We start from the raw sequence: 27,625 nt of genomic DNA on the forward strand, positions 1-27,625 counted from the left end.
GCCCCACTCAGCGCCCAGCGCCAGGGACACCCACCCAGGGTGCGGCACCTCCTCCCGCACCCCACCTCACTGCCCCACTCAGCGCCCAGCACCAGGGACACCCACCCAGGGTGCTGCACCTCCTCCCGCACCCCACCTCACTGCCCCACTCAGCGCCCAGCGCCACCCAGCACCAGGGACACCCACCCAGGGTGCTGCACCTCCTCCCGCACCCCGCCTCACTGCCCCACTCAGCGCCCAGCGCCACCCAGCGCCAGGGACACCCACCCAGGGTGCTGCACCTCCTCCCGCACCCCACCTCACTGCCCCACTCAGCGCCCAGCGCCACCCAGCGCCAGGGACACCCACCCAGGGTGCTGCACCTCCTCCCGCACCCCGCCTCACTGCCCCACTCAGCGCCCAGCGCCAGGGACACCCACCCAGGGTGCGGCACCTCCTCCCTCACCCCACCTCACTGCCCCACTCAGCGCCCAGCGCCAGGGACACCCACCCAGGGTGCGGCACCTCCTCCCGCACCCCACCTCACTGCCCCACTCAGCGCCCAGCGCCAGGGACACCCACCCAGGGTGCGGCACCTCCTCCCGCACCCCACCTCACTGCCCCACTCAGCGCCCAGCACCAGGGACACCCACCCAGGGTGCGGCACCTCCTCCCGCACCCCGCCTCACTGCCCCACTCAGCGCCCAGCGCCACCCAGCGCCAGGGACACCCACCCAGGGTGCGGCACCTCCTCCCTCACCCCGCCTCACTGCCCCACTCAGCGCCCAGCGCCAGGGACACCCACCCAGGGTGCGGCACCTCCTCCCGCACCCCACCTCACTGCCCCACTCAGCGCCCAGCGCCACCCAGCGCCAGGGACACCCACCCAGGGTGTGGCACCTCCTCCTTCACCCCACCTCACTGCCCCACTCAGCGCCCAGCGCCACCCAGCGCCAGGGACACCCACCCAGGGTGCGGCACCTCCTCCCTCACCCCGCCTCACTGCCCCACTCAGCGCCCAGCACCAGGGACACCCACCCAGGGTGCGGCACCTCCTCCCTCACCCCACCTCACTGCCCCACTCAGCGCCCAGCGCCAGGGACACCCACCCAGGGTGCGGCACCTCCTCCCGCACCCCACCTCACTGCCCCACTCAGCGCCCAGCGCCACCCAGCGCCAGGGACACCCACCCAGGGTGCGGCACCTCCTCCCTCACCCCGCCTCACTGCCCCACTCAGCGCCCAGCGCCAGGGACACCCACCCAGGGTGCGGCACCTCCTCCCGCACCCCACCTCACTGCCCCACTCAGCGCCCAGCGCCACCCAGCGCCAGGGACACCCACCCAGGGTGCGGCACCTCCTCCCGCACCCCACCTCACTGCCCCACTCAGCGCCCAGCGCCACCCAGCGCCAGGGACACCCACCCAGGGTGCTGCACCTCCTCCCGCACCCCACCTCACTGCCCCACTCAGCGCCCAGCACCAGGGACACCCACCCAGGGTGCTGCACCTCCTCCCTCACCCCACCTCACTGCCCCACTCAGCGCCCAGCGCCACCCAGCGCCAGGGACACCCACCCAGGGTGCGGCACCTCCTCCCGCACCCCACCACACTGCCCCACTCAGCGCCCAGCGCCACCCAGCGCCAGGGACACCCACCCAGGGTGCGGCACCTCCTCCCGCACCCCACCTCACTGCCCCACTCAGCGCCCAGCACCAGGGACACCCACCCAGGGTGCGGCACCTCCTCCCGCACCCCACCTCACTGCCCCACTCAGCGCCCAGCACCAGGGACACCCACCCAGGGTGCGGCACCTCCTCCCGCACCCCACCTCACTGCCCCACTCAGCGCCCAGCGCCACCCAGCACCAGGGACACCCACCCAGGGTGCGGCACCTCCTCCCTCACCCCACCTCACTTCCCCACTCAGCGCCCAGCACCAGGGACACCCACCCAGGGTGCTGCACCTCCTCCCGCACCCCACCTCACTGCCCCACTCAGCGCCCAGCACCAGGGACACCCACCCAGGGTGTGGCACCTCCTCCCTCACCGCACCTCACTGCCCCACTCAGCGCCCAGCACCAGGGACACCCACCCAGGGTGCGGCACCTCCTCCCGCACCCCACCTCACTGCCCCACTCAGCGCCCAGCGCCACCCAGCGCCAGGGACACCCACCCAGGGTGCGGCACCTCCTCCCGCACCCCACCTCACTGCCCCACTCAGCGCCCAGCACCAGGGACACCCACCCAGGGTGCGGCACCTCCTCCCTCACCCCACCTCACTGCCTCACTCAGTGCCCAGCACCAGGGACACCCACCCAGGGTGTGGCACCTCCTCCTTCACCCCACCTCACTGCCCCACTCAGCGCCCAGCACCAGGGACACCCACCCAGGGTGCGGCACCTCCTCCCGCACCCCACCTCACTGCCCCACTCAGCGCCCAGCGCCAGGGACACCCACCCAGGGTGCGGCACCTCCTCCCGCACCCCACCTCACTGCCCCACTCAGCGCCCAGCGCCACCCAGCGCCAGGGACACCCACCCAGGGTGCGGCACCTCCTCCCTCACCCCACCTCACTGCCCCACTCAGCGCCCAGCGCCACCCAGCGCCAGGGACACCCACCCAGGGTGCGGCACCTCCTCCCTCACCCCACCTCACTGCCCCACTCAGCGCCCAGCGCCACCCAGCACCAGGGACACCCACCCAGGGTTGCTGCACCTCCTCCCTCACCCCACCTCACTGCCCCACTCAGCGCCCGGTGCCTGTCCCCCCCTGCTGCTGGCTGGCTACACTGGATTCAGAGCCGAGGAAGCAGCAGGGCGCAGCCCCTCCGGGTGTTAGGGGAGGGAGCTCCAGCCAGGCACCGATTACAGCATCTCCACGGGGCTCCAGGGCACCTTTGACAGGAGCTGGGGAGACACTCTGGAGTTGTCCCAATTTTTTCCTGGGGTCCACTCACCCTACCCCCGGCCAGAGCTCTGAACTGCAGCACAATCTGAGGGGCATTTCAACACTGTATGTCTGTGGCTCAGGGGTGTGAACACACACACACACACGCCTGCGCGTGCGCACACACACACACACACACACAGAACTGCAGAAAGTTACAGCGCCAGAAAGCGCCCAGGAGACCCGGGCGCCAGAGCTCCCGATGCCTTTAGCTACTCCCCTGGCGGAGATGAGTGAGACACGGTGTTGGGGGAGCTCTCGCCCTGCCATGGCCACCCTTCCACTTCCACACCTGCCCTCTGAACTGCACAGGGTGGACCCGGCTGCAGTGTGAGCCAGGTGGAGCCCAGCCTTTGGGGCTGGGGGTTTGCTCATGAACAGAGGCAGGGCCACAAAAATAACAAAAGGCTTGTCCTGAGAGTGAACGGCGGCTCGTTTGTTACGAACTTTGTTAGCCTAAGGTGCTACAGGACTCCAAAAAACCAGTGGTGAACTGAGAAGGTGCAAGAACTCCAGCATCTCGCAGACATCAATGATACAAAATGTTTCTTCAATGCTACCAAAGCTGTTTATGGACTGAGAAGCCCTGGAACAATCCCTGAGATCAAAGGATGGTGCCCAACTCTTGAAAGACAGTGAAGCTGGTTTGGCTTCTGACCATTCCAAGAAACAGCAGACATGATCTTCACTGCCCGGCAACTGCAAGAAAAATGTTGTGAACACAGCCACATCTTATATGTGAGTTTCATCGACCTGACCAAAGCGTTTGACTCAGCCAGTCGTAGCGCCCTGTGGACCATCCTCTCAAAGATCGCCTGCCCAAAAATACTCATTAGCATTTTAAGGCTGCTTCATGACACCACGACTGCCTCAGTGCTGAGCAACAACGGATCCCAAAGGGACCCCTTTGAGGTCAAAATGGAAGTCAAGCAAGGCTGCGTCATTGCCCCATCACTGCTCTGCCTCTTCTTCCCATGACCCTTCTCCTCATTGCTGGCAAGCGTCCAGATGGGGTGAAGATTGTCTATGGAATGAATGTGAAGCTTTCCAACCTCAGGAGACTGAAAGCTAAAAGCCAAACCTCCACAACCTCGATCATGGAGCTCCAGGACATGGATGGCAATGGTGTTGCTGCTCTTTCTCCCACAGCCCTTCAGCCCATCTCAAGTGCCTTCGCTGAAGCATACAAAAACCTTGGCCTCACACTAAATATCAAAAAGACCAACGTGCTCCAGCAACCTTCACTGACGGGACAATCTAATGCACCTTCTATTGAAGTCAATGGAGAACTGCTGGAAAATGTGGAGCACTTCCCATACCTTGGAAGTCATCTTTCTGCTAAAGATGGCAGTGATGCAGAAATCCAGCATCGTCTGAAGTGTGCAAGCTCTGCTTTCCCCGCCTGAGACAAAGGGTCTTCCAGAACTGGGGCATCTGTCCCAAGACAAAGCTCCTTGAATTCCATGGTGTGATTGTTCCAATGCTACTGTATGCAGGTGAAACCTGGACAATCTGCAAGCGTCATTTGAAGGCACTTGAACAATATCATCAATGTGACTTCAGGAGAATCCTTAATATCTCTTGGGAGGACAGGCGCATGAACACTAGCATCCTGGAAGACTCAGACATGACCAGCACTGAAGCCATTATCATTCATCAACAGCTTCATTGACTGGTCATGTGGTTCAGATGTCTGATAGGCGCCTCCCAAAACAGATTCTATTTACCGAGTTGGAGGAAGGACAGAGGAGCGCTGGGGGCCAGGGGAGGCGATATAAGGACACGTTGAAGGCACACATGGAGAAGTGCGGCATTGGTGTCGACGCTTGGGAAAGCCTTGCCCAAGACCGTCCCCAGTGGAGAGCACTAATCCGTGAGTGGGGGGGGGGCGCAATTTGAGAGGTCCCGTCGCAGCGCAGACAAGGAGGGGTGAAGAAGAAGAAATGAGCCTCAAAAGCTGCCCTGTGCCCCTCCAACAGCTACCAGCACCTGCCCCTTCTGTGATAAGACCTGCGGCTCCAGAATTCGGCTGATCAGCCACCAACAGGCTCGCAAATAGGAGGGTGACATGAAGACGTCCTGCTCGTTATCAAGTGGCCACCAAGGGAGAGAGACAGGACTGCTGGTTAACTGGCAGGGTTACTGGGTAGGCGATCCCAGACCATTGTCAGGCACCCAGACAAAAATGGGAAACAAAGGGCAGGACTAACTGGTGAGATGAGAGAGGGAACGTGCGGTGTCCCCTAGGGGTCTGCACTGGGACCAGAGCTCCCCAGATTCTGGAGAAAAGGGTGAGCAGTGAGCTGGAAAAATCCGCAGCTGATGCAACATTTTTCCAGCTAGTTCAGTCCAAAGCTGACTGCAGAGTCACAAAGGGATTGCACAGAACTGGGTGACCGGGCAACACAAGGGCAGAGGGAACTCGATGTTAATAAATGCAGAGTAATGCACGTGGCAACGTATATACAAAGTGATGGTATCTGGACTCAGTGAACCCATCAGTAACGAGCTCTTGGAGTCACCGTGGCAAGTTGTCTGACGGGAGCTGCTCCAGGGCTGGAGGCAACCAGAACCACTCACAGCGTATGTAACAGCAACGAAGGGTCCTGTGGCACCTTATAGACTAACAGAAAAGTTTTGAGCATGAGCTTTCGTGAGCAAAGACTCACTTCATCAGATGCTGGTCATGGAAATCTTCTGATGAAGATTATGGGATTATGAAGCTTAACAGGTCTGATGAAGTGAGTCTGTGCTCACGAAAGCTCATGCTCAAAACTTTTCTGTTAGTCTATAAGGTGCCACAGGACCCTTCGTTGCTGTTACAGATCCAGACTAACATGGCCACCCCTCCGATACTTCACGGCGTATGGGGACTCCTTAGGAAGGGCTCAAGAATAAGACAGGAAGTTGCCCCTGTGTGAATACATGGTACATCCACAGCAGCACCAACAGCTGCTGTCGGCCCGGGGCAAGGTGGGAGGGGCAGGGTTTAGGTAAGCCAGCCCTGGCCCCTCACCCCTCCACGCTCCCTCTAAGCCTTGCATGGAGCAGCAGCACAGCGTTCGGCAGCATTTCAAAGGGGCCCGGCACTGCCATGGCAGAAGCTGCGGCTCCAGGGCCCCTCTGACATGCCAGGCTCAGGGCAACTGCCCTATTTCCCCATCACACATCAAATACTGCGCGCAGATGTGGTCCCCACATCTCCCAAAAGACAGAGGTCCAGGGATGGGCAGAAATTACTGGGGGCCCTGACCACATTCCATAAGAAACAGTGGAAATGTAGTGCTTGAAAGGCTAGCAAAATGATGCATTCGGTGATGAGCTTTCGTGGGCAGACCCACTTCGGCACATCAATCTCGTTTCCGGCACGGACTGACAGTTATAAGTACAGAGGACCAAAAACCAAAACCAAAAACAAAAAATGCAGTAAAAACTGACACTGGCGGGAGGATGTTGATTGTACTGCCTGAGCTATTTACGAGTATCAAAGGAAGGGAGGCAGTCCTTGTAATGCGTGAGATAGTTGGTGTCTCTGTTCATACCATGAGTTAATGTGTTGAATTTGAATAAGAATTCCAACTCACAAATTTCTCCCTCTAATCTGTTTTTAAATTCTTTTTGCTCCAGGACACAAATTCTCAGGTCTGTACCAGAATGGAACACACCGCTGAAGTGTTCACTGACTGGCTTCTGTGTACTGAGTTTCTTGTTGTCTACTCTGTGTCTATTTGTTCTTCTGCGAAGGTTTGGCCCGGTCTGTCAATGTACATAATGGCAAGGCATTGTTGGCACATAATGGCATATATAATGTTGCTGGAAGTGCACGAGAATGTGCCTCTGATCTTGTAACTAACGTACTTAGGTCGAGTGATGGTATCCCCAGAATAAATACGTGGACAAAGTTGGCAGTGGGTTTGTTGCAAGGAAAGGTTCCAGGATTAGTATTACTGTGGTGTATCCTGTGATTGCTGGTGAGAACCTTTCTTAGGTTAGGAGATTGCCTATAGGAAAGAACAGGCCTGTCACCTAGGGCCTTCTGGAGTGTAGCATCTTGATCCAGAATAGGTCATAGGTTTTTAATGATGTGTTGCAGGGGTTTGAGTTGCGGGGAGATATGACAGAGGTCGATAAAATCGTGACTGGTGTGGAAACATTGAACAAGGAAGTGTTATTTACGCCTTCAAATAACAGAAGAACTAAGAGTCCCGCAATGAAATTGCCAGGCAGGAGATTAAAACAAACAAAGTATTTCTTCGCAGTCAGCCCCTGGAACTCTTTGCCAGGGGATGTGGTCCAGGCCAAGCCTGGCAGAGGCTTCAGAACAGAACTGGGTAAGTTCCTGGGGAACAGGGCCCTCAGTGGCTGCTAGCCAGAGAGGGCAGATCCAACACCACGTTCTGCGTGCACCTCACCGCCCTCTGCCAGCAGCTGGGACCGGGCAACAGGAGGGGTCACTCAGTGATTGCCTGCTGTGGTCTCACTCCCTCTGGGGCCCTGGCACTGGCCACTGTCAGAGGAGAGGACGCTGGGCTGGACGGACCTTTGTCTGACCCAGTGACACCAGCAGCCGCCATGGGTCTGGGGCAAGGTGGGAGGGGCCCAGCTCCTTGCCCTGGAAGGGGCGGGGCTGAGAGAAGAAGGGGCGTGGCTTACATTCCCCTCCCCCCCCCCGAGCCCCACGTGGGTGGTGGCTCAGCGCTCTGCCACGTTGAAAAGGGCCCTGGAGCTCCAGCCACTATTGCTCTTTTCGGCAGCCGCGGCAGCCAGAGCTCCAGGGCCTTTGAAACACGGGGTGGGGGCACCTGTCCCCTGAGATCCCCCTCCCCCATCGGTGGGCCTGGCCTGACCCAGTCTGGCCATTCTGATGCTGTTACGTAAAGCAGGCATGTAGCTGCCCTGCTGTGACCCACACAGCCCTCCCGGAGCTGAGAGAACATAAGAATGGCCCCACTGGGCCAGACCACAGGTCCAGCCAGCCCAGGGCCCAGTCTGCCGACAGGCCGGCACCAGGGGCCCCAGAGGGAGTGCACTGAGCCGGGAATCAGTCGCCCATTTCCACCCCCTGGCAAGCAGAGGCCAGGGACTCCATCCCTGCACACCCTGCCTGTAGCCATCGATGGACCTGACCGCCATGAATTGAGCCAGCTCTTCTCCGAACGCTGTTAAAGTGCTGCTTTTCACACCCTCCCCTGGCCGGGAGCGCCACGGGCCGGCCCTGCGCCGCACGGAGAAAAACTGCCTCCTGCTGGTTTTAAACCTGCCGCCCACTCGTTTCCTTGGGTGTCCCCTGGTTCTTATGCTGGGGGAACAAGTAAATAGCTTCTCCTTATTCACTTTTCCACCCCAGGCATGATTTTATGGGCCTCTGCCATATCCCCCTTAGTCTCTTTTCTCAGGCGAAAGTCCCGGTCTTTTTAATCTCTCTTCATATGGCCCCGTTCCAAACCCCTCATTGTTTTTGTTGCCTTTTGCTGAACTTTTTCCAAAGCCAATATATCTTTTTTGAGATGAGGCGACCACAGCTGTAGGTGGTATTCAGGGTGTGAATGTACCATGGATTTATACAGAAGCAATGAGATTTTCTCTCTGAGGCCTGGTCTGCACTAGCAGTTTGTCAAATTTAAGGGTCGAAGTTTGATGTTATGAGCTACACGTCTACACCCCAACACTCAACAGGTCGAATTTAAGGGGCTCCAGTGTTGACTTTTGTACTGCTGACTCTCCCCACAGTAACTTGAGATGCTGAATTTGCAAAGCTGAACTATACAGGTGGAGACAGCAGTGCTATATAGGTCACTTTTATTAGCCTTTAAACTATCCCACAATGCCACTCACAGAATCATAGAAGGGACCTCAAGAGGTCATCAAGTCCAGCCCCCTACCCCAAGCAGGATCAACCCCAACCCTCCAGGTGTCCTTTCCGGTCATTGCCCCACCCCTGTTGGTCCCCACCTGTGCAGGAAGGAGGAAACAGGAACTGCTGGATTTTGAAATAATTTTGTAATGACCTTTGACTGCTGCAGCACATTGAGTGGACATTTCCAGAGAAGTGTCCACAGTGACTCCACGAGCTCTCTCTCGAGCAGGTATAGTGAAATTAGTCCCCATCACTTCGTAGGTACAGCTGGGGTTATTTTTTCCAATGTGCATTACTTTACATTTATCAATGTTAAAATTCATTTGCCATTTTGTTGCCCGTTCACTTAGTTTTGTGAGATCTTTTTGAAGCTCTTCCGTCTGCTTTGGTCTTAACTATTTTGAGCAGTTTAATGTCATCAGCAAATTTTGCCACCTCACAGTTCACCCCTTTTTCCAGATCAGTTATAAACAGACTGGAGAGGATTGGCCCCAGTACAGACTGTTGGGGGACACCATTAGTTACTTCTTCCCATTCTGAAAACTCACCATTTATTCCTACCCTTTGTTTCCTGTCTTTTAACCAGCTCTCACTCCACGAGAGGACCTGCTCTCTTACCCCAGGGTAACTTATTTTGCTTGAGAGCTTCTGGCAAGGAACCTTATCAAAGGCTTCCTGGAAATCTAAGTATACTGTGTGCATTGGATCTCCCTGGTCCGCACACTTTTTGACCACCTCAAAGCACGTTGTCAGCTCAGCAAGGCACGATTTCCCTTTACAGAAACCATGCTGACTTTTCTCCAACAAATTATGTTCATCCGTGTGTCTGACAATTTTATTCTTTACTATAGTTTCAGCTAATTTGCCTGGTACTGATGTTAGACTTGCTGGTCTGTAATTGCCAGGATCACCTCTAGAGCCCTTTTTAAATATTGGCGTCACATTCACCGCTGTGGCAGTGCCAGGAGGCAGGGCCCTCTCAAAGGGAGCCCAAACAAGTGGAAGGGCCTGTAGAGTGCCAGCAGGCCAATCACAGGCAGCTGGGCGGGAGATGGCCCAGGCTAAATGGGGCCAGTTGACTCCCCGCCTGGGCTAATAAGAGGTCTTTAAAAGCCCTTCATAGGGGAAAGGGCAGGGAGAGAGTGTTAGAGGTGAGGGGTGAGGAGACCAGAGTAGTGGGTGAGAGCAGGTTTGGGAGGAGCAGAGGAGAGGAGGAGAAACCACAGAGAGAGAGTGAGGAGCTTCGGCAGATCAAGAGGGAGGACTTACTGCTGCAGCCTGGAGAAGGTACCGGGGGGAATCATTTGGGGAAGTGGCCCAGGAAGAAGAGCTGCTGCGCTAGGGAAGTCGGCCCTTCTCACTAGCAGCCGCATGGGGTCCCGGTCCCTGGGCCAGAACCTGGCACAAGTGGGTGGTGGCGGGTTCCCTCAGCCCAGCGTGGGCAACTGGGCCCTTAAGTGGGACCAGTGCACTGAATAAAGGCCAGAAGCCTAGGAGTAAGACTGACTTGGTCACACTAGCTTCCAGGCAAGAGGTACAGAAGCTCATTTAAAGGGCAAATTACAAACCATTTAGCAGTTGTGCAATTTCACGTTTGAGTTCTTTCAGAACTCTTGGGTGGCCGCCACCTGGGCCCAGGGACGTGTTATGTTGAGTTATCAATTTGTTCCAAACCTACATCTGTGTGTAGTTCCCCTTTCTGAAATTAAATGCCACAGTGTTGGGTTCCTGAGGGGGGTCTTACCCACCACAGGGCTCTTACATTTCATTACACTACGGAGAGAGAACCCAGGAGTTCTGACAGGGGCTCTCCCTCCCCCACAGAGTTCGTAACCGAGTAAGAGGAGCCGTTAGAAAGCTAAGCCTGCCAAGAGTCCCCTCGGCGATTTGCATGATGATGTCAGAACAGGTTATTATTAGAGCTGAGTGCGTCTGATATTTGTCTCTCCTTTACACAGGAATTAGATACGCGGCTCCTGTCAGCTCATTGATAAATTATCTGCCAGAAAACTAGAGTCTTCTGTCTAAGTCGCCCCGGGGTCCTAGTTAAAGTCCTTCCACCAACCAAGATCTGAAGCGGCTCGGCTCTGCAACCGGGCTCCACACCCCTGGGCTGTCAGGCGGGGGCTCTGCTGCCCAGGAATGCAGGAGATCACCCCGGCCTGCCTCCCAGCCTGGGGTCAAGCCACACCCTCGGGTCCCTTGGTGAGGGTTCCCTCAAACTGCCCCACAGCCTGGCTCCCCTTGTCCCGCACCGCCCCTCCAGCCGCAGCCACCAGGGTGAGCTCCCTCTGGGAAATTGGAGTGTGGCCATGGGCTCACCCAGGTGCCGTGCCCTGAGCCCAGGAGGGCTCTGACTAGTGCATTTGCCAGACAACCCCTCGGCCCTTGGCGAGCGGTGCACAGTGTGACTGACCCTCAGTGTTAAACCTGGAGTGGTTTCAAACTGGCCCCCCGCTTGCAGCCCTGGGCTCTTGTCCTGCCAGGCCCTGCTCCCCGGAGCAGCCCTTCCGCTCCCAGGCTCTCTGGCCGGGCCAGTGTTAGCACCGCACCTCACCTTGCCGGCTGCCGCCTGATGGTGCACTCCCCTTGCTGCTGGCCTGCGCTGCAGCTCTCCGCTCGCTGCGGTGGCTCTCTCCTGCTCCAGCAGTCCCAGAGAGGGGTGCAGAGGCGCCGACGGTCTTTCCCAGGCCGTGAGAGGTTACCCCACCTCCTCGGACTCGGCCCAGAGTCGCGCTAGCCTCTTTGCCACTGCATTGCCCTGGGTGCTCAGGTTCCGTCCTTGCTCTGTGCCCCGGCTCCCCTGAGCCACGGCTTCCCGTAGCCAGCCCCTGCTCTGGCCCCAGCTACCATCCTCTGCCCATGGCTGGGGTCTGCCTTTGTTAGCCTGCGCCCAGCTTCTCAAGCCACACTCATCCCTCTGTGAGCCAGGCAGGGGATGGGCAGCGGGAGGCCCCTGGGTACCCGCCCAGCTTGCTGCCCCAGGGCTGGGGAGGGGGTGACAGCCGCACACTCACCTTTGCTTGGCTCCACCCCCTGCCTCCCCTCCACTTCCAAGGTCTGGGCCAGCAGGATGTTCTCGTAGGTGAGCTCTGCATCTTCCTCTGCTGCGGGCGCTGCAGGGAGGGGCAGACAGGAGAGGGCACTGCTTAGTCTGAAGGCCTGGCTTAGGTGGGGGGTGCACCAGGAGGGGCGGGGGCGCATATTAGCTCTTACCTGCCTCCAGAGACCTGGAGGATGTGCTGTTTCCCACAGGGGCCTTCACGAACCTCAGGTCAGCGTAAGTCACATTGTGGGCCATCTGGGAGCCGGCTGGGTGCTCGCCGGGGGGCGCTGGCTGTGTCTGGGTGGTGGCAGGTGTGCCCGGGGGGCGCTGGCTGTGGAGGGGCCGGCTGTGCCCGGGCGGCGCTGGCTAACTCACTCTGCGGCAGAAGAAAGTGATCTTGCCGGTAACAGGAAGCAGATGTTTGCATAGGTCTGGGAGCAGACGGGCTGCCCAAGCACTGACGTGCTTTTACCAGCAGCTGACTTCCGTTTTAGCGGCAGCAAGGTCAACCCCCACCCGGGATGTCAGGAACTTACAGGAAAGCCCCTTGGCCCTGGCCAGGAGCTATTCCCATCAGGCCCTGCAGGGAGGTGCCCAGCCTGGCACAGCGACGGTGGAGTTGGTCCAGACCCCACAAGAGTTACCAGGGAGGGACCTTTGTGGCTCAGTGTCTCTGGAGAGGGTGGAGCGGCGTGTCTGGTGGTGAGAGCCACAGTGTGGATTTGCCACCTCTGGCCATGTGCAAGGCACTGCCCAGACAAGGACAGAGGTGCAGGCCCTGCCTGGCAGCTACGCTCTGACACTGGCATGAAGCCTCTGGTCTGGTCTGTGGTTGAGGCTGGAGACGGAGCTGACGCTCACCATTCTGCTGCCTTGGCTCTGTTGGTTCTGAATGCTGGGACATCACCCAGACAACATTACTGTGCTGACGTGGTTATCCCACTGCAAGGGGCTGTAGCCAGGACAGTGTATTCCCTCCAGGGCACTGCTCTGAGCTACAGCGACAGCTGCACCACCTGGTGTGATAGGACAGGGCTTCCAGGCACAGCTGGAGAAATCAATCCAGAGTATCTTTGCTTGAAATCTGGGCCCCTGAGAGCCCCAGTTGGGATTTCCTCCTCACTAAGGCAAATCCAGCCAACCACCACCACATCTCTGCCAGCCCCACTGGCCAGCCAGAGCTGCACACACAAACCCATAGACTGCCCAGCTGCTGCACCAGCCCAGCCCAGAGCAGCAACCCCATACTCAGGTGAGAGGCTTTTAAATCTGTTTCACAACTCCACACAGATTCTTTTGGGCCTCAAAGGTCCAGCCCCAGCCCCCGGTCAATATACGCTTGGCTTTTACGCAAATGGCCACACAAAAGCCCAACTCCTTCAGATCTAAATATCTAATGGTTTATTAACACGAAAAGAGAGAACGGGCTTCGAGAGACACGCTGTTAAAGCAATACTTTGCATACAGCAGTGTGATGGGGTTCTGGGGTCCCCCAAGCTCTGCACCCTGTCTGCAGGCAGGAGAGTCTCTCACTCAGCAGGAAAACAGCAGGTTTATTAGCTGACAGGACACAGCATCGTACAGAGGAGTCAGTGCAGCCGGCAGAGACAGCCAGTCCAATCCATGTTGGGGAGAGGAGGCCCCGAGGGGCCCCCAGAGCTGGGGCCTTGCCCCCTCCTTTGTCTCTCTCTCCCTCAGCCCAGACTAACTGCTTCCAACTCCCAGTTCCAATTCAAACCCCTCAGGCTCCACCTCCTCCTTTGTCTGCGGTACAAAGGTGTTACCTGGTTGTCAGGGTTACCCTCAGCAGGAGCCCCACACCCTCTGTGAGCCACACACACACACACACACAGAGGTATCCCCGAACGGGCTTCGAGAGACACGCTGTTAAAGCAATACTTTGCATACAGCAGTTACAGCTATTGGTGCAGGTCAGAGGGGTTATTTGCTCATTCTGGAAAGTCTCTGAAAGCTCAGGTTACGCGATCTTAGTTACTGGAGAATTATAGATTTGGCCAGCTGGGGTCCCCCTGCTGGAACATGGACACTTCAAGACGGGCCCAGGTGCCACGAGACAAAAAGATCCAAGGTGTTTATCTCCTGGTTCTTTGTTGTCCAGGGACAAAAGCCCTCATATTCTTCCCACCAGGCCCTTGAGGGTCTGCCCCACCTGACCCAGGGGAGCTGTTGTGGCAAATGGCCATTGGTTCCTGGTTTCGCCAGCACGCCCCAGACGTTTTCAGGCAGGTGGGACGATGCCTTAGTATCCAGTTTCAATTCCTTGGCTCAGCCCAGGTCACCTGGCCAGTGGCCTGAATCCCATTGGTAAGTCCCAAGCCTCTGGCATGTGGATTTGACATCTGAGCACCGGGCTCCCACCTCATTGCTCAGCCCAATGTCCTGACTCGGCTGAGTTCTCACCTCCCATCGTGAAGCTGCAAAAGCAACGAGGGGTCCTGTGGCACCTTATAGACTAACAGGACTGTGTGAGCATGAGCTTTCGTGGGCAGAGATGCCCTTTGTCATCTGACATCACCTGCATCTGACGAAGTGGGTCTTTGCCCACGAATGCTCATGCTCACACATTTCTCTTAGCCTGTAAGCTGCCACAGGACCCCTCGTTGCTTTTGCAGATGCAGACTAACACGGCTCCCCGTCTGATACTCGACACCGTTGTGAAGCTGAGCGTGGACCACGGTTTCCAATACAGCTACAGAGCTAAAATCTCTACCTTTACCTGTATACATGACGCAGGCCTAATACATTATTTTGTTAGTCTTTAAAGTGCTACTGGGCTGCTTTTTTGTTTTGACATGATACAGACACGTGAGTAGCACACACAGGTTCAGGACATCCTCAGCTTTCATGAGCCACCTCCCACGGCCCCCAGCACAATATCTGGGGCCACTAGATACCCAGGGCACAAAGTGGTCTGAAGAAGGGGGTCTGTCCCACAGAAGCTCATCACCTCATAAACTATTTTGCTAGTCTTTAAAGTGCCACTTGACGGCACTTTGTTTTGATAGGGCACAAAAAGTGTTCTCCAGGCCCAATATAAAAATCCAGTCACGTGACAGCTGGCCAGCCCCTGGCGCCTCGTGAGCAGGGCGTCGCTCCGCTGGAGGGTCAGGTCTGCCAGTGCCTGCCAGGGCTGACGAGGGAGCTGCAGGCAGGGCAGAGTTCAGTGTTGGGCTCAGGGAGCCGGGTGGAAGGGAGTGGGACAAGGGGGCTTAGATCAGGCCCGGAGACATTTGCCTTTGGGGGAATAGCAGGGGGAACAGAAGCAGCCTGTCACCACCTGGCCATGAAGAATTAAGCGGCGGCTGGCTGGCTGGCGAGCCCCTGGAGCCAGATGCAGGCGAGTGGAGCTCGCTGGCTGAGAAGCTCCTCCAGAGAAGCTCTGGGAAGGGAGGTGGGCAAGGTGCTCCTGAGAGCCGCAGGAATCCCGGGCTGGGAGGAGTGCAAGCTGCCAGAGAAGCCTGCAGCCCGCCCTGCCGCCCGCTGCACCGCGCTTCTCTGCAGCGGCGGGAACTAGAGGGCCGCTCTGGTTCCACGCTGGGGAGAAGAGGGGCAGAGCGAGTGGAGCACATGGCGAGCGGTGGGGCAGAGAGGAGGCTACCCCCAGCCCTGGGGAATCCCCCAGTCCCTCCCATCCATAGCTGCCTGGGGGGCTGCTCCCGTTCGTCCTGCAGCCGGGACGGCTCTGGGTGGCGGGAGATGCAGGCAGCAGAGTGACGCACCTGGCCCCTTGCTCTGCTCCGCTGCCCCCTCCCAGCCGGGTCCCTGCTTGGCGGCGGCAGTGGGAAAGGGAGTGACCTGGCTCAGGCCCCTCTGCAACCCGGTGATGCGGGCTCAGGAGAGGGGGTGGGATGGGGCCAGGGTGCTCTGCTCTCACGCCTCCCACCTCCCAGCTGAGGGGGGGGGCTGCTGTCCTGCGCCAGGCCCCCGGGAATCCCCCCTGCTCATGTCACACGGGGGGGGACATCAGGAAGAGCTGAGGGCAGAGCAGGGATGACTCAGGTGGGTGGGGCGGGGGCAGGGTTTGGGGGTGGGGGGTTTGCCCTAGACATCTAGCCTGGCCTGCCACCTCTGCCACAGGCTGTGGGCAAGGTGGGGGCACCAGCCAGCTCCCCAGGGCGCAGCTCCAGCACGCAGAGTGGGGGGCAGCCCCCGGGGCTCAGCCACAGCTGAGTGCGGGGTGGGGGTGGGGGTGGGCGCTGCGTGGCAGCGAGGCTGGGGCGCCGGGACAGCAGGCTGAGGGGAACATGGGAGCAGCCCAGGGGTTGGGAGGAGGACCCGGGGCCAGTTCTCTGGTAGCCCTGCTGGGTGAGGGCGCTGGGGCCAAGGCCTGGGCTTACCTGTTCGGTGTGGAGCCGTGCACCCTCTTCCAGCCCAGCCTGGCATGAGCTGCCCTGGGCCAAGCGCTGCAGGAAGGCCTGTTGCACAGGGACCCCTTGCGTGGGAGCCCCAGTGCCAGGGCACATGCATGTCTCACGTAGGTGGGCACACGCTGAGCTCAGCCAGGGCCTGGACTCCCTCGGCTGCTGGGGCCGGCTGCAGGTGCTCAGCTCTGTGTGAGGGAGGGTGGCTGGCCAGAGCTGGGGGCAGGGCTGGGCAGTGCCTGTGGTGCCCCTTGGCACAGCTGCCCGAGTTCGCTCAGCAGGGTGGCATTGGGGTGGGCGGTGGCAAGCTGGGCGCCTAGGGCACAGCAGTTCTCTTTGCCCTGCTCCCAGTCCTTCGTGGCCTCAGAAAAGCGGTAGCACTTCCCCTGGTCCCTGAGCCAGCCGACAGGGCAGAACTGGCACCTCCCTGTATGGGAAGAGGGCAGTGGGTGCAGCCAGGGAGCCCAGGCCATGCCATGCACAGGAGGGCTCTGCATACAGCCCCTCCACCCCAGCCCTGGGGCCTCAGCCACGGAGTGGCCCACCACAAGGTCCCACCACGGATCACAAGCCCTGGGGCGTCTCCCAGGGCACTGAGAGCTTGGTGGGCTGGAAGCCGAGCTGGGGTGAGCACCAGACAGTGCCTCCACAGTGGGCACCCACAGCCTGTGGGGAAGGGCGGGAGCCTCAGTCCTAGAGCAGGAGCGGCACTGGCTCTGGGGGCCCGCGAGACCCTCCCCAAGCCCAGCCAGGACCCCGCCCCACTCTCCGACCTGCAGGCGCCCTGGCCGCTGCTGCGCGCTGGGTGCCAGGCGCTCTTCCATGTTCCTCAGTTCGGGGCAGAGCTCCCCCTGTGTCCTGCGACTGCAGACCCCGAACCCAGGACCTGCCAGCCTGGCCCCGCCCAGCACCCACCCCAGCCTGGTCTGGCTCTGGCACTGCCCAGTCCCAGCTGCGGCAAAGGGTGGGTCAGGGAGCCGGTGCCAGACCATGGGGTAGATCCCCCCACCCTGCCGCGGCGCTCAGTCCCATCTAAAGCCCTTCACCCCTGTTGGCTGGCGCTCGGGGAGCCCTTGTTAGCCACTCAGTGCTAATCCTCACTGGGGCTCAGCGTGTCCTAGGCCAGGGAGCTCCCTGGGGCATCTCCAAGGGGCTTCCTTGTCTCCCTCTCACTGGCTGGGCCCTGGGCCCTGTGTTAGCAGCCAGAGAGCAGGACAGCCTCCAGGGGACAAGCAGGGCTGGGGACGGGGAAGCGGGTCGCGAGGGGCTGAGCCAAGAGGCCGGTAGCTGGCTGTGCCAGGCAATTTGCCCAGACTAGCCCCAGGGAGCCCTTGCACAAGCCCAGCCCCACCCCTGCCAGCCCTGGCTCCCAGCAGGATCCTGACACCCCTGGGCCACGTGGGGTGGGAGCTGCCAGGGCCTCGGGCAGCCAGTGACCGGACGCTGCCCATACTCACGGTGCAGGCCCAGGCTGACTGGCACTGCCAGGTGCAGTGTGCGCACAAGAGCCAGGCCAAGAACCACCCGCTGGCAGGCTGCTGGCGAGAGCTGCTCGGGGTCACCGCTGGGGGCGAGCACAGCACAGCAGGGCCAAGGCTCACAACTGGGGCCTCACACCAATTGCTGGGGTCGGAGCAGAGCCCCGGCAGGACACAGCCCAGTGCCAGCCCCCGGAGCAGCGCGGGAGAGGAGGAGGAGGTGCGCTCGGTCTCAGGGAGCAGTGCGGGAGAGGAGGAGGAGGTGCGCTCGGTCTCAGGGAGCAGTGCGGGAGAGGAGGAGGAGGAGGAGCGCTCGGTCTCAGGGAGCAGTGCGGGAGAGGAGGAGGAGGAGGTGCGCTCGGTCTCAGGGAGCAGTGCGGGAGAGGAGGAGGAGGAGGAGCGCTCGGTCTCAGGGAGCAGTGCGGGAGAGGAGGAGGAGGAGGTGCGCTCGGTCTCAGGGAGCAGTGCGGGAGAGGAGGAGGAGGTGCGTTCGGTCTCAGGGAGCAGTGCGGGAGAGGAGGAGGAGGAGGTGCGCTCGGTCTCAGGGAGCAGTGCGGGAAAGGAGGAGGAGGAGGTGCGCTCGGTCTCAGGGAGCAGTGCGGGAGAGGAGGAGGAGGAGGTGCGCTCGGTCTCAGGGAGCAGTGCGGGAGAGGAGGAGGAGGAGGTGCGCTCGGTCTCAGGGAGCAGTGCGGGAGAGGAGGAGGAGGAGGAGCGCTCGGTCTCAGGGAGCAGTGCGGGAGAGGAGGAGGAGGAGGTGCGCTCGGTCTCAGGGAGCAGTGCGGGAGAGGAGGAGGAGGAGGAGCGCTCGGTCTCAGGGAGCAGTGTGGGAGAGGAGGAGGAGGAGGAGCGCTCGGTCTCAGGGAGCAGTGCGGGAGAGGAGGAGGAGGAGGTGCGCTCGGTCTCAGGGAGCAGTGCGGGAGAGGAGGAGGAGGAGGTGCACTCGGTCTCAGGGAGCAGTGTGGGAGAGGAGGAGGAGGTGCGCTCGGTCTCAGGGAGCAGTGCGGGAGAGGAGGAGGAGGAGGTGCGCTCGGTCTCAGGGAGCAGTGCGGGAGAGGAGGAGGAGGAGGTGCGCTCGGTCTCAGGGAGCAGTGCGGGAGAGGAGGAGGAGGTGCGCTCGGTCTCAGGGAGCAGTGCGGGAGAGGAGGAGGAGGTGCGCTCGGTCTCAGGGAGCAGTGCGGGAGAGGAGGAGGAGGAGGTGCGCTCGGTCTCAGGGAGCAGTGCGGGAGAGGAGGAGGAGGAGCGCTCGGTCTCAGGGAGCAGTGCGGGAGAGGAGGAGGAGGAGGAGCGCTCGGTCTCAGGGAGCAGTGCGGGAGAGGAGGAGGAGGAGGTGCGCTCGGTCTCAGGGAGCAGTGTGGGAGAGGAGGAGGAGGAGCGCTCGGTCTCAGGGAGCAGTGCGGGAGAGGAGGAGGAGGAGCGCTCGGTCTCAGGGAGCAGTGCGGGAGAGGAGGAGGAGGTGCGCTCGGTCTCAGGGAGCAGTGCGGGAGAGGAGGAGGAGGAGGTGCGCTCGGTCTCAGGGAGCAGTGCGGGAGAGGAGGAGGAGGTGCGCTCGGTCTCAGGGAGCAGTGCGGGAGAGGAGGAGGAGGAGGTGCGCTCGGTCTCAGGGAGCAGTGCGGGAGAGGAGGAGGAGGAGCGCTCGGTCTCAGGGAGCAGTGCGGGAGAGGAGGAGGAGGAGGAGCGCTCGGTCTCAGGGAGCAGTGCGGGAGAGGAGGAGGAGGTGCGCTCGGTCTCAGGGAGCAGTGCGGGAGAGGAGGAGGAGGTGCGCTCGGTCTCAGGGAGCAGTGCGGGAGAGGAGGAGGAGGAGGTGCGCTCGGTCTCAGGGAGCAGTGCGGGAGAGGAGGAGGAGGTGCGCTCGGTCTCAGGGAGCAGTGCGGGAGAGGAGGAGGAGGAGGTGCGCTCGGTCTCAGGGAGCAGTGCGGGAGAGGAGGAGGAGGAGGTGCACTCGGTCTCAGGGAGCAGTGCGGGAGAGGAGGAGGAGGAGCGCTCGGTCTCAGGGAGCAGTGCGGGAGAGGAGGAGGAGGAGGTGCGCTCGGTCTCAGGGAGCAGTGCGGGAGAGGAGGAGGAGGAGGAGCGCTCGGTCTCAGGGAGCAGTGCGGGAGAGGAGGAGGAGGAGGAGCGCTCGGTCTCAGGGAGCAGTGCGGGAGAGGAGGAGGAGGAGGTGCGCTCGGTCTCAGGGAGCAGTGCGGGAGAGGAGGAGGAGGAGGAGCGCTCGGTCTCAGGGAGCAGTGCGGGAGAGGAGGAGGAGGAGGTGCGCTCGGTCTCAGGGAGCAGTGCGGGAGAGGAGGAGGAGTGCGCTCGGTCTCAGGGAGCAGTGCGGGAGAGGAGGAGGAGTTGCGCTCGGTCTCAGGGAGCAGTGCGGGAGAGGAGGAGGAGGTGCGCTCGGTCTCAGGAGCAGTGCGGGAGAGGAGGAGGAGAGGTGCGCTCGGTCTCAGGGAGCAGTGCAGGAGAGGAGGAGGAGGAGGTGCGCTCGGTCTCAGGGAGCAGTGCGGGAGAGGAGGAGGGAGGAGCGCTCGGTCTCAGGGAGCAGTGCGGGAGAGGAGGAGGAGGAGGTGCGCTCGGTCTCAGGAGCAGTGCGGGAGAGGAGGAGGAGGAGGTGCGCTCGGTCTCAGGGAGCAGTGCGGGAGAGGAGAGGAGTTGCGCTCGGTCTCAGGGAGCAGTGCGGGAGAGGAGGAGGAGGTGCGCTCGGTCTCAGGGAGCAGTGCGGGAGAGGAGGAGGAGGAGGTGCGCTCGGTCTCAGGGAGCAGTGCGGGAGAGGAGGAGGAGGAGGAGCGCTCGGTCTCAGGGAGCAGTGCGGGAGAGGAGGAGGAGGTGCGCTCGGTCTCAGGGAGCAGTGCGGGAGAGGAGGAGGAGGAGGTGCGCTCGGTCTCAGGGAGCAGTGCGGGAGAGGAGGAGGAGGAGGTGCGCTCGGTCTCAGGGAGCAGTGCGGGAGAGGAGGAGGAGGAGGAGCGCTCGGTCTCAGGGAGCAGTGCGGGAGAGGAGGAGGAGGAGGTGCGCTCGGTCTCAGGGAGCAGTGCGGGAGAGGAGGAGGAGGTGCGCTCGGTCTCAGGGAGCAGTGCGGGAGAGGAGGAGGAGGTGCGCTCGGTCTCAGGGAGCAGTGCGGGAGAGGAGGAGGAGGAGCGCTCGGTCTCAGGGAGCAGTGCGGGAGAGGAGGAGGAGGTGCGCTCGGTCTCAGGGAGCAGTGCGGGAGAGGAGGAGGAGGAGGAGCGCTCGGTCTCAGGGAGCAGTGCGGGAGAGGAGGAGGAGGAGGTGCGCTCGGTCTCAGGGAGCAGTGCGGGAGAGGAGGAGGAGGAGGTGCGCTCGGTCTCAGGGAGCAGTGCGGGAGAGGAGGAGGAGGAGGTGCGCTCGGTCTCAGGGAGCAGTGCGGAGAGGAGGAGGAGGAGGAGCGCTCGGTCTCAGGGAGCAGTGCGGGAGAGGAGGAGGAGGAGGTGCGCTCGGTCTCAGGGAGCAGTGCGGGAGAGGAGGAGGAGGAGGTGCGCTCGGTCTCAGGGAGCAGTGCGGGAGAGGAGGAGGAGGAGGAGCGCTCGGTCTCAGGGAGCAGTGCGGGAGAGGAGGAGGAGGTGCGCTCGGTCTCAGGAGCAGTGCGGGAGAGGAGGAGGAGGTGCGCTCGGTCTCAGGGAGCAGTGCGGGAGAGGAGGAGGAGGAGGTGCGCTCGTCTCAGGGAGCAGTGCGGGAGAGGAGGAGGAGTGCGCTCGGTCTCAGGGAGCAGTGCGGGAGAGGAGGAGGAGGTGCGCTCGGTCTCAGGGAGCAGTGCGGAGGGGAGGAGGAGGAGCGCTCGGTCTCAGGGAGCAGTGCGGGAGAGGAGGAGGAGGTGCGCTCGGTCTCAGGGAGCAGTGCGGGAGAGGAGGAGGAGGAGGTGCGCTCGGTCTCAGGGAGCAGTGCGGGAGAGGAGGAGGAGGAGGTGCGCTCGGTCTCAGGGAGCAGTGCGGGAGAGGAGGAGGAGGTGCGCTCGGTCTCAGGGAGCAGTGCGGGAGAGGAGGAGGAGGAGGTGCGCTCGGTCTCAGGGAGCAGTGCGGGAGAGGAGGAGGAGGAGGTGCGCTCGGTCTCAGGGAGCAGTGCGGGAGAGGAGGAGGAGGTGCGCTCGGTCTCAGGGAGCAGTGCGGGAGAGGAGGAGGAGGAGGTGCGCTCGGTCTCAGGGAGCAGTGCGGGAGAGGAGGAGGAGGTGCGCTCGGTCTCAGGGAGCAGTGCGGGAGAGGAGGAGGAGGAGGAGCGCTCGGTCTCAGGGAGCAGTGCGGGAGAGGAGGAGGAGGAGGTGCGCTCGGTCTCAGGGAGCAGTGCGGGAGAGGAGGAGGAGGTGCGCTCGGTCTCAGGGAGCAGTGCGGGAGAGGAGGAGGAGGAGGTGCGCTCGGTCTCAGGGAGCAGTGCGGGAGAGGAGGAGGAGGAACGCTCGGTCTCAGGGAGCAGTGCGGGAGAGGAGGAGGAGGAGGTGCGCTCGGTCTCAGGGAGCAGTGCGGGAGAGGAGGAGGAGGAGGTGCGCTCGGTCTCAGGGAGCAGTGCGGGAGAGGAGGAGGAGGAGGTGCGCTCGGTCTCAGGGAGCAGTGCGGGAGAGGAGGAGGAGGAGCGCTCGGTCTCAGGGAGCAGTGCGGGAGAGGAGGAGGAGGAGGTGCGCTCGGTCTCAAGGGGGGGGGAGCAGTGCGGGAGAGGAGGAGGAGGAGGTGCGCTCGGTCTCAGGGAGCAGTGCTGGAGAGGAGGAGGAGGAGCGCTCGGTCTCAGGGAGCAGTGCGGGAGAGGAGGAGGAGGAGGTGCGCTCGGTCTCAGGGAGCAGTGCGGGAGAGGAGGAGGAGGAGGTGCGCTCGGTCTCAGGGAGCAGTGCGGGAGAGGAGGAGGAGGAGCGCTCGGTCTCAGGAGCAGTGCGGGAGAGGAGGAGGAGGAGGTGCGCTCGGTCTCAGGGAGCAGTGCGGGAGAGGAGGAGGAGGAGGAGCGCTCGGTCTCAGGGAGCAGTGCGGGAGAGGAGGAGGAGGTGCGCTCGGGTCTCAGGGAGCAGTGCGGGAGAGGAGGAGGAGGAGGTGCGCTCGGTCTCAGGGAGCAGTGCGGGAGAGGAGGAGGAGGAGCGCTCGTCTCAGGGAGCAGTGCGGAGAGGAGGAGGAGGAGCGCTCGGTCTCAGGGAGCAGTGCGGGAGAGGAGGAGGAGGAGGTGCGCTCGGTCTCAGGGAGCAGTGCGGGAGAGGAGGAGGAGGTGCGCTCGGTCTCGGGAGCAGTGCGGGAGAGGAGGAGGAGGAGGTGCGCTCGGTCTCAGGGAGCAGTGCGGGAGAGGAGGAGGAGGAGGTGCGCTCGGTCTCAGGAGCAGTGCGGGAGAGGAGGAGGAGGAGCGCTCGGTCTCAGGGAGCAGTGCGGGAGAGGAGGAGGAGGAGGTGCGCTCGGTCTCAGGGAGCAGTGCGGGAGAGGAGGAGGAGGAGGTGCGCTCGGTCTCAGGGAGCAGTGCGGGAGAGGAGGAGGAGGAGGTGCGCTCGGTCTCAGGGAGCAGTGCGGGAGAGGAGGAGGAGGTGCGCTCGGTCTCAGGGAGCAGTGCGGGAGAGGAGGAGGAGGAGGTGCGCTCGGTCTCAGGGAGCAGTGCGGGAGAGGAGGAGGAGGAGGTGCGCTCGGTCTCAGGGAGCAGTGCGGGAGAGGAGGAGGAGGAGGTGCGCTCGGTCTCAGGGAGCAGTGCGGGAGAGGAGGAGGAGGAGGTGCGCTCGGTCTCAGGGAGCAGTGCGGGAGAGGAGGAGGAGGAGCGCTCGGTCTCAGGGAGCAGTGCGGGAGAGGAGGAGGAGGAGCGCTCGGTCTCAGGGAGCAGTGCGGAGAGGAGGAGGAGGAGGAGCGCTCGGTCTCAGGGAGCAGTGCGGGAGAGGAGGAGGAGGAGCGCTCGGTCTCAGGGAGCAGTGCGGGAGAGGAGGAGGAGGAGGTGCGCTCGGTCTCAGGGAGCAGTGCGGGAGAGGAGGAGGAGGTGCGCTCGGTCTCAGGGAGCAGTGCGGGAGAGGAGGAGGAGGTGCGCTCGGTCTCAGGGAGCAGTGCGGGAGAGGAGGAGGAGGTGCGCTCGGTCTCAGGGAGCAGTGCGGGAGAGGAGGAGGAGGAGGAGCGCTCGGTCTCAGGGAGCAGTGCGGGAGAGGAGGAGGAGGAGGTGCGCTCGGTCTCAGGAGCAGTGCGGGAGAGGAGGAGGAGGTGCGCTCGGTCTCAGGGAGCAGTGCGGAGAGGAGGAGGAGGTGCGCTCGGTCTCAGGGAGCAGTGCGGGAGAGGAGGAGGAGGAGGTGCGCTCGGTCTCAGGGAGCAGTGCTGGAGAGGAGGAGGAGGAGGTGCGCTCGGTCTCAGGGAGCAGTGCGGGAGAGGAGGAGGAGGAGGTGCGCTCGGTCTCAGGGAGCAGTGCGGGAGAGGAGGAGGAGGAGGAGCGCTCGGTCTCAGGGAGCAGTGCGGGAGAGGAGGAGGAGGAGGTGCGCTCGGTCTCAGGGAGCAGTGCGGGAGAGGAGGAGGAGGAGGTGCGCTCGGTCTCAGGGAGCAGTGCGGGAGAGGAGGAGGAGGTGCGCTCGGTCTCAGGGAGCAGTGCGGGAGAGGAGGAGGAGGAGGTGCGCTCGGTCTCAGGGAGCAGTGCGGGAGAGGAGGAGGAGGTGCGCTCGGTCTCAGGGAGCAGTGCGGGAGAGGAGGAGGAGGAGGAGCGCTCGGTCTCAGGGAGCAGTGCGGGAGAGGAGGAGGAGGAGGTGCGCTCGGTCTCAGGGAGCAGTGCGGGAGAGGAGGAGGAGGTGCGCTCGGTCTCAAGGAGCAGTGCGGGAGAGGAGGAGGAGGAGGTGCGCTCGGTCTCAGGAGCAGTGCGGGAGAGGAGGAGGAGGAGGTGCGCTCGGTCTCAGGGAGCAGTTCGGGAGAGGAGGAGGAGGAGCGCTCGGTCTCAGGGAGCAGTGCGGGAGAGGAGGAGGAGGAGGTGCGCTCGGTCTCAGGGAGCAGTGCGGGAGAGGAGGAGGAGGAGGAGCGCTCGGTCTCAGGGAGCAGTGCGGGAGAGGAGGAGGAGGAGGAGCGCTCGGTCTCAGGGAGCAGTGCGGGAGAGGAGGAGGAGGTGCGCTCGGTCTCAGGGAGCAGTGCGGGAGAGGAGGAGGAGGAGGTGCGCTCGGTCTCAGGGAGCAGTGCGGGAGAGGAGGAGGAGGAGGTGCGCTCGGTCTCAGGGAGCAGTGCGGGAGAGGAGGAGGAGGAGGTGCGCTCGGTCTCAGGGAGCAGTGCAGGAGAGGAGGAGGAGGAGGAGCGCTCGGTCTCAGGGAGCAGTGCGGGAGAGGAGGAGGAGGTGCGCTCGGTCTCAGGGAGCAGTGCGGGAGAGGAGGAGGAGGTGCGCTCGGTCTCAGGGAGCAGTGCGGGAGAGGAGGAGGAGGAGGTGCGCTCGGTCTCAGGGAGCAGTGCGGGAGAGGAGGAGGAGGAGGTGCGCTCGGTCTCAGGGAGCAGTGCGGGAGAGGAGGAGGAGGAGGTGCGCTCGGTCTCAGGGAGCAGTGTGGTTGCTCAGAGCTCCGGTAAGAGGAAGGAGAAAAGCCAGCGGAGAGTCTCTGAGCTGAGCTCAGCGGTGGGAGTAACAGAGGTGATGTTGTAGTTGGTGTCTGTTATAGTCCCCCAGATCAGGGAGAGGAGGTAGATGGGGATTTCTTCAGACATCTGAGTCAGGCTTCCAAATCACAGGCCCTGGTTCTCATGGGAGACTTCAGTCATCCGGACGTTAGTTGGGAGACCAATACAGCAGCACACAGACAGTCCAGGAAGGTTTTGGAGAATGTTGGGGATAACGTCCTGGTGCAAGTGCTGAAGGAACCGACCAGGGGCCGTGCGCAGCTTGACCTGCTGCTCACAAACAGGGAAGAACTGGTAGGAGAAATAGAAGTGGGAGGGAACCTGGGCTGCCGTGACCATGAGATCGTAGATTTCAGGATCCGGACAAAAGGAAGAAAGGTGAGAAGTAACACACAGACCCTTGATTTCAGAAGAGCAGACTTTGACTCCCTAACAGACCAGGGCTACGTCTACACGTGAAGCCTACATCGAAGTAGCTTATTTCGATGTAGCGACATTGAAATAGGCTATTTCAATGAATAACGTCTACACGTCCTCCAGGGCTGGCAACGTCGAAATAGGCGCTGCGAGGGAACGTCTACACGCCAAAGTAGCACACATCGAAATAAGGGTGCCAGGCACAGCTGCAGACAGGGTCACAGGGCGGACTCAACAGCCAGCCGCTCCCTTAAAGGGCCCCTCCCAGACACACTTGCACTAAACAACACAAGATCCACAGAGCCGACAACTGGTTGCAGACCCTGTGCATGCAGCATGGATCCCCAGCTGCCGCAGCAGCAGCCAGAAGCCCTGGGCTAAGGGCTGCTGCACACAGTGACCATAGAGCCCCACAGGGGCTGGAGAGAGAGCGTCCCTCAACCCCTCAGCTGATGGCCGCCATGGCAGATCCCGCTATTTCGATGGTGCGGGACGCGGATCATCTACACGTGCCCTACTTCGGCGTTCAACTTCAAAGTAGGGCGCTATTCCCATCCCCTCATGGGGTTAGCGACTTCGACGTCTCGCCGCCTAACGTCGACGTTAACATCGAAATAGCGCCTGACACGTGTAGCCGTGACGGGCGCTATTTCGAAGTTAGTGCCGCTACTTCGAAGTAGCGTGCACATGTAGACACGGCTCAGATGAGCAGCATCCCTTGGGAAACGAAGATGAAGGGGAAAACAGTTGAAGAAAACTGACAGTATTTTAAAGATGTCTTACTGAAGGCACAGGAACAAACAATCCCGCTGCATAGTAAGAAATGCAAACAGAGTAGGCAACCAAATTGGTTTAATGGGGAAATCCTTAGCTTAAACTCCAAAAGGATGCATACAAGAAATGGAAACGTGGAGAGTTGACTAAAGAGGAGTATAAACATACGGCTGGAGAATGCCGGGCAGTAATTAGGAAAGCGAAAGCACAATTGGAACTGCGGCTGGCAAGGGATGTGCAGAGTAACAAGAAGGGTTTCTTTAGGTAAGTTAACAATAAACGGGTTATCAGGGAAGGTGTGGGGCCGTTACTGGATGAGGGAGGTAACCTAGTGACAGATGCAGGAAAAGCTGAAGTACTCAAGGCTTTTTTTGCCTCAGTCTTCACAGACAAAGTCAACTCCCACATGACGGTCCCAGACAATTGTGATGGAGTTGGGGGGAGTGCATATGTGAGACTCAGGCTGGATGTGTGTGAGACAAGCAGAGCAGCTCCCAGCGGCTAAGAATGACCCTGGGGCTATAACCTAGGCTGGCAGGTAACACCTCTGCCCTGAACAAAGAGGAGGGAGGAGCCGCGCTGGGTTTGATTCTGGGGCAGCAGTTAGAAGCTGGAGAGAGAGGGAGCTGGAAGGCAGCCAGCCGGGCGAGGGGGAAGCTACACCCCAGAGGGGCACCCCTCGGGGTCTTCTCCCCAGGACGGGTTGGAAGGACTGTCTCTGACTGCTGTACTGTCACTTCTGTGAGAAACTGGGCATCTGTTGCCTAATAAACCTCCTGTTGTACCTGCTGAGTGAGAGTCACTCCTGCCTGCAGACAGGGTGCAGTGCAGGGGGACCCCGAACCCCATCACACTGGTGTCAGAGGTGGGATGCACTGCACCCACGGATGAGCTCCAGTGGTGGCTGACTGAGCGCAGGAGAAGGACGGAGCCTCACAAGAGCTGGAGGGGCTGGAGGTGGAACAGAGCAATTCCTGCAGCTGCTGCTGGTGAGTGGATACCCCGGGAGGCAGCGGGGAGATGGATTATACCCGACTCCTGAAGGCAGAGCTAGCGGGGCTGTGCAGAGAGAGGGGCCTGACCACAGGGAAGGCGACCAAGGCCCAGCTGATTGCCCAGCTGGAAGAGAATGACCGATCCGGGGGGCCAGAGCTTGTCCTGGAAGGAAGTGGCCGGTCACCCTCAGGAAGCGTCTCGGATTCTCCGACAGGAGCGGGGGCTCGACACCATCAGACAGACGCGGT

The 27,625-nt window shown here is 61.4% G+C and overlaps 1 protein-coding gene across 2 annotated transcripts in view; it reads right to left on the bottom strand.

Moving 5' to 3' along the window:
• The window catches only part of CD72 (CD72 molecule), a 50,098-nt gene extending 37,772 nt beyond the window's left edge, over window positions 1–12,326 (bottom strand). For both annotated transcript variants that reach the window (XM_074995905.1, XM_074995906.1), the window contains exons 1-2: window positions 11,999–12,326; window positions 11,800–11,898 (exon numbers count right to left, since the gene is read on the bottom strand). In XM_074995905.1, coding sequence (XP_074852006.1) covers window positions 11,800–11,898; window positions 11,999–12,083 — 184 coding nt within the window. In that variant the 5' untranslated portion in view covers window positions 12,084–12,326. The remainder of the gene's footprint in view (window positions 1–11,799; window positions 11,899–11,998) is intronic.
• Between the last annotated feature and the right edge of the window lie 15,299 nt (window positions 12,327–27,625).

The sequence above is a fragment of the Carettochelys insculpta genome, chromosome 5 (assembly GCF_033958435.1).
Source record: "Carettochelys insculpta isolate YL-2023 chromosome 5, ASM3395843v1, whole genome shotgun sequence".
NCBI classification, from domain to species: Eukaryota; Metazoa; Chordata; order Testudines; family Carettochelyidae; genus Carettochelys; species Carettochelys insculpta.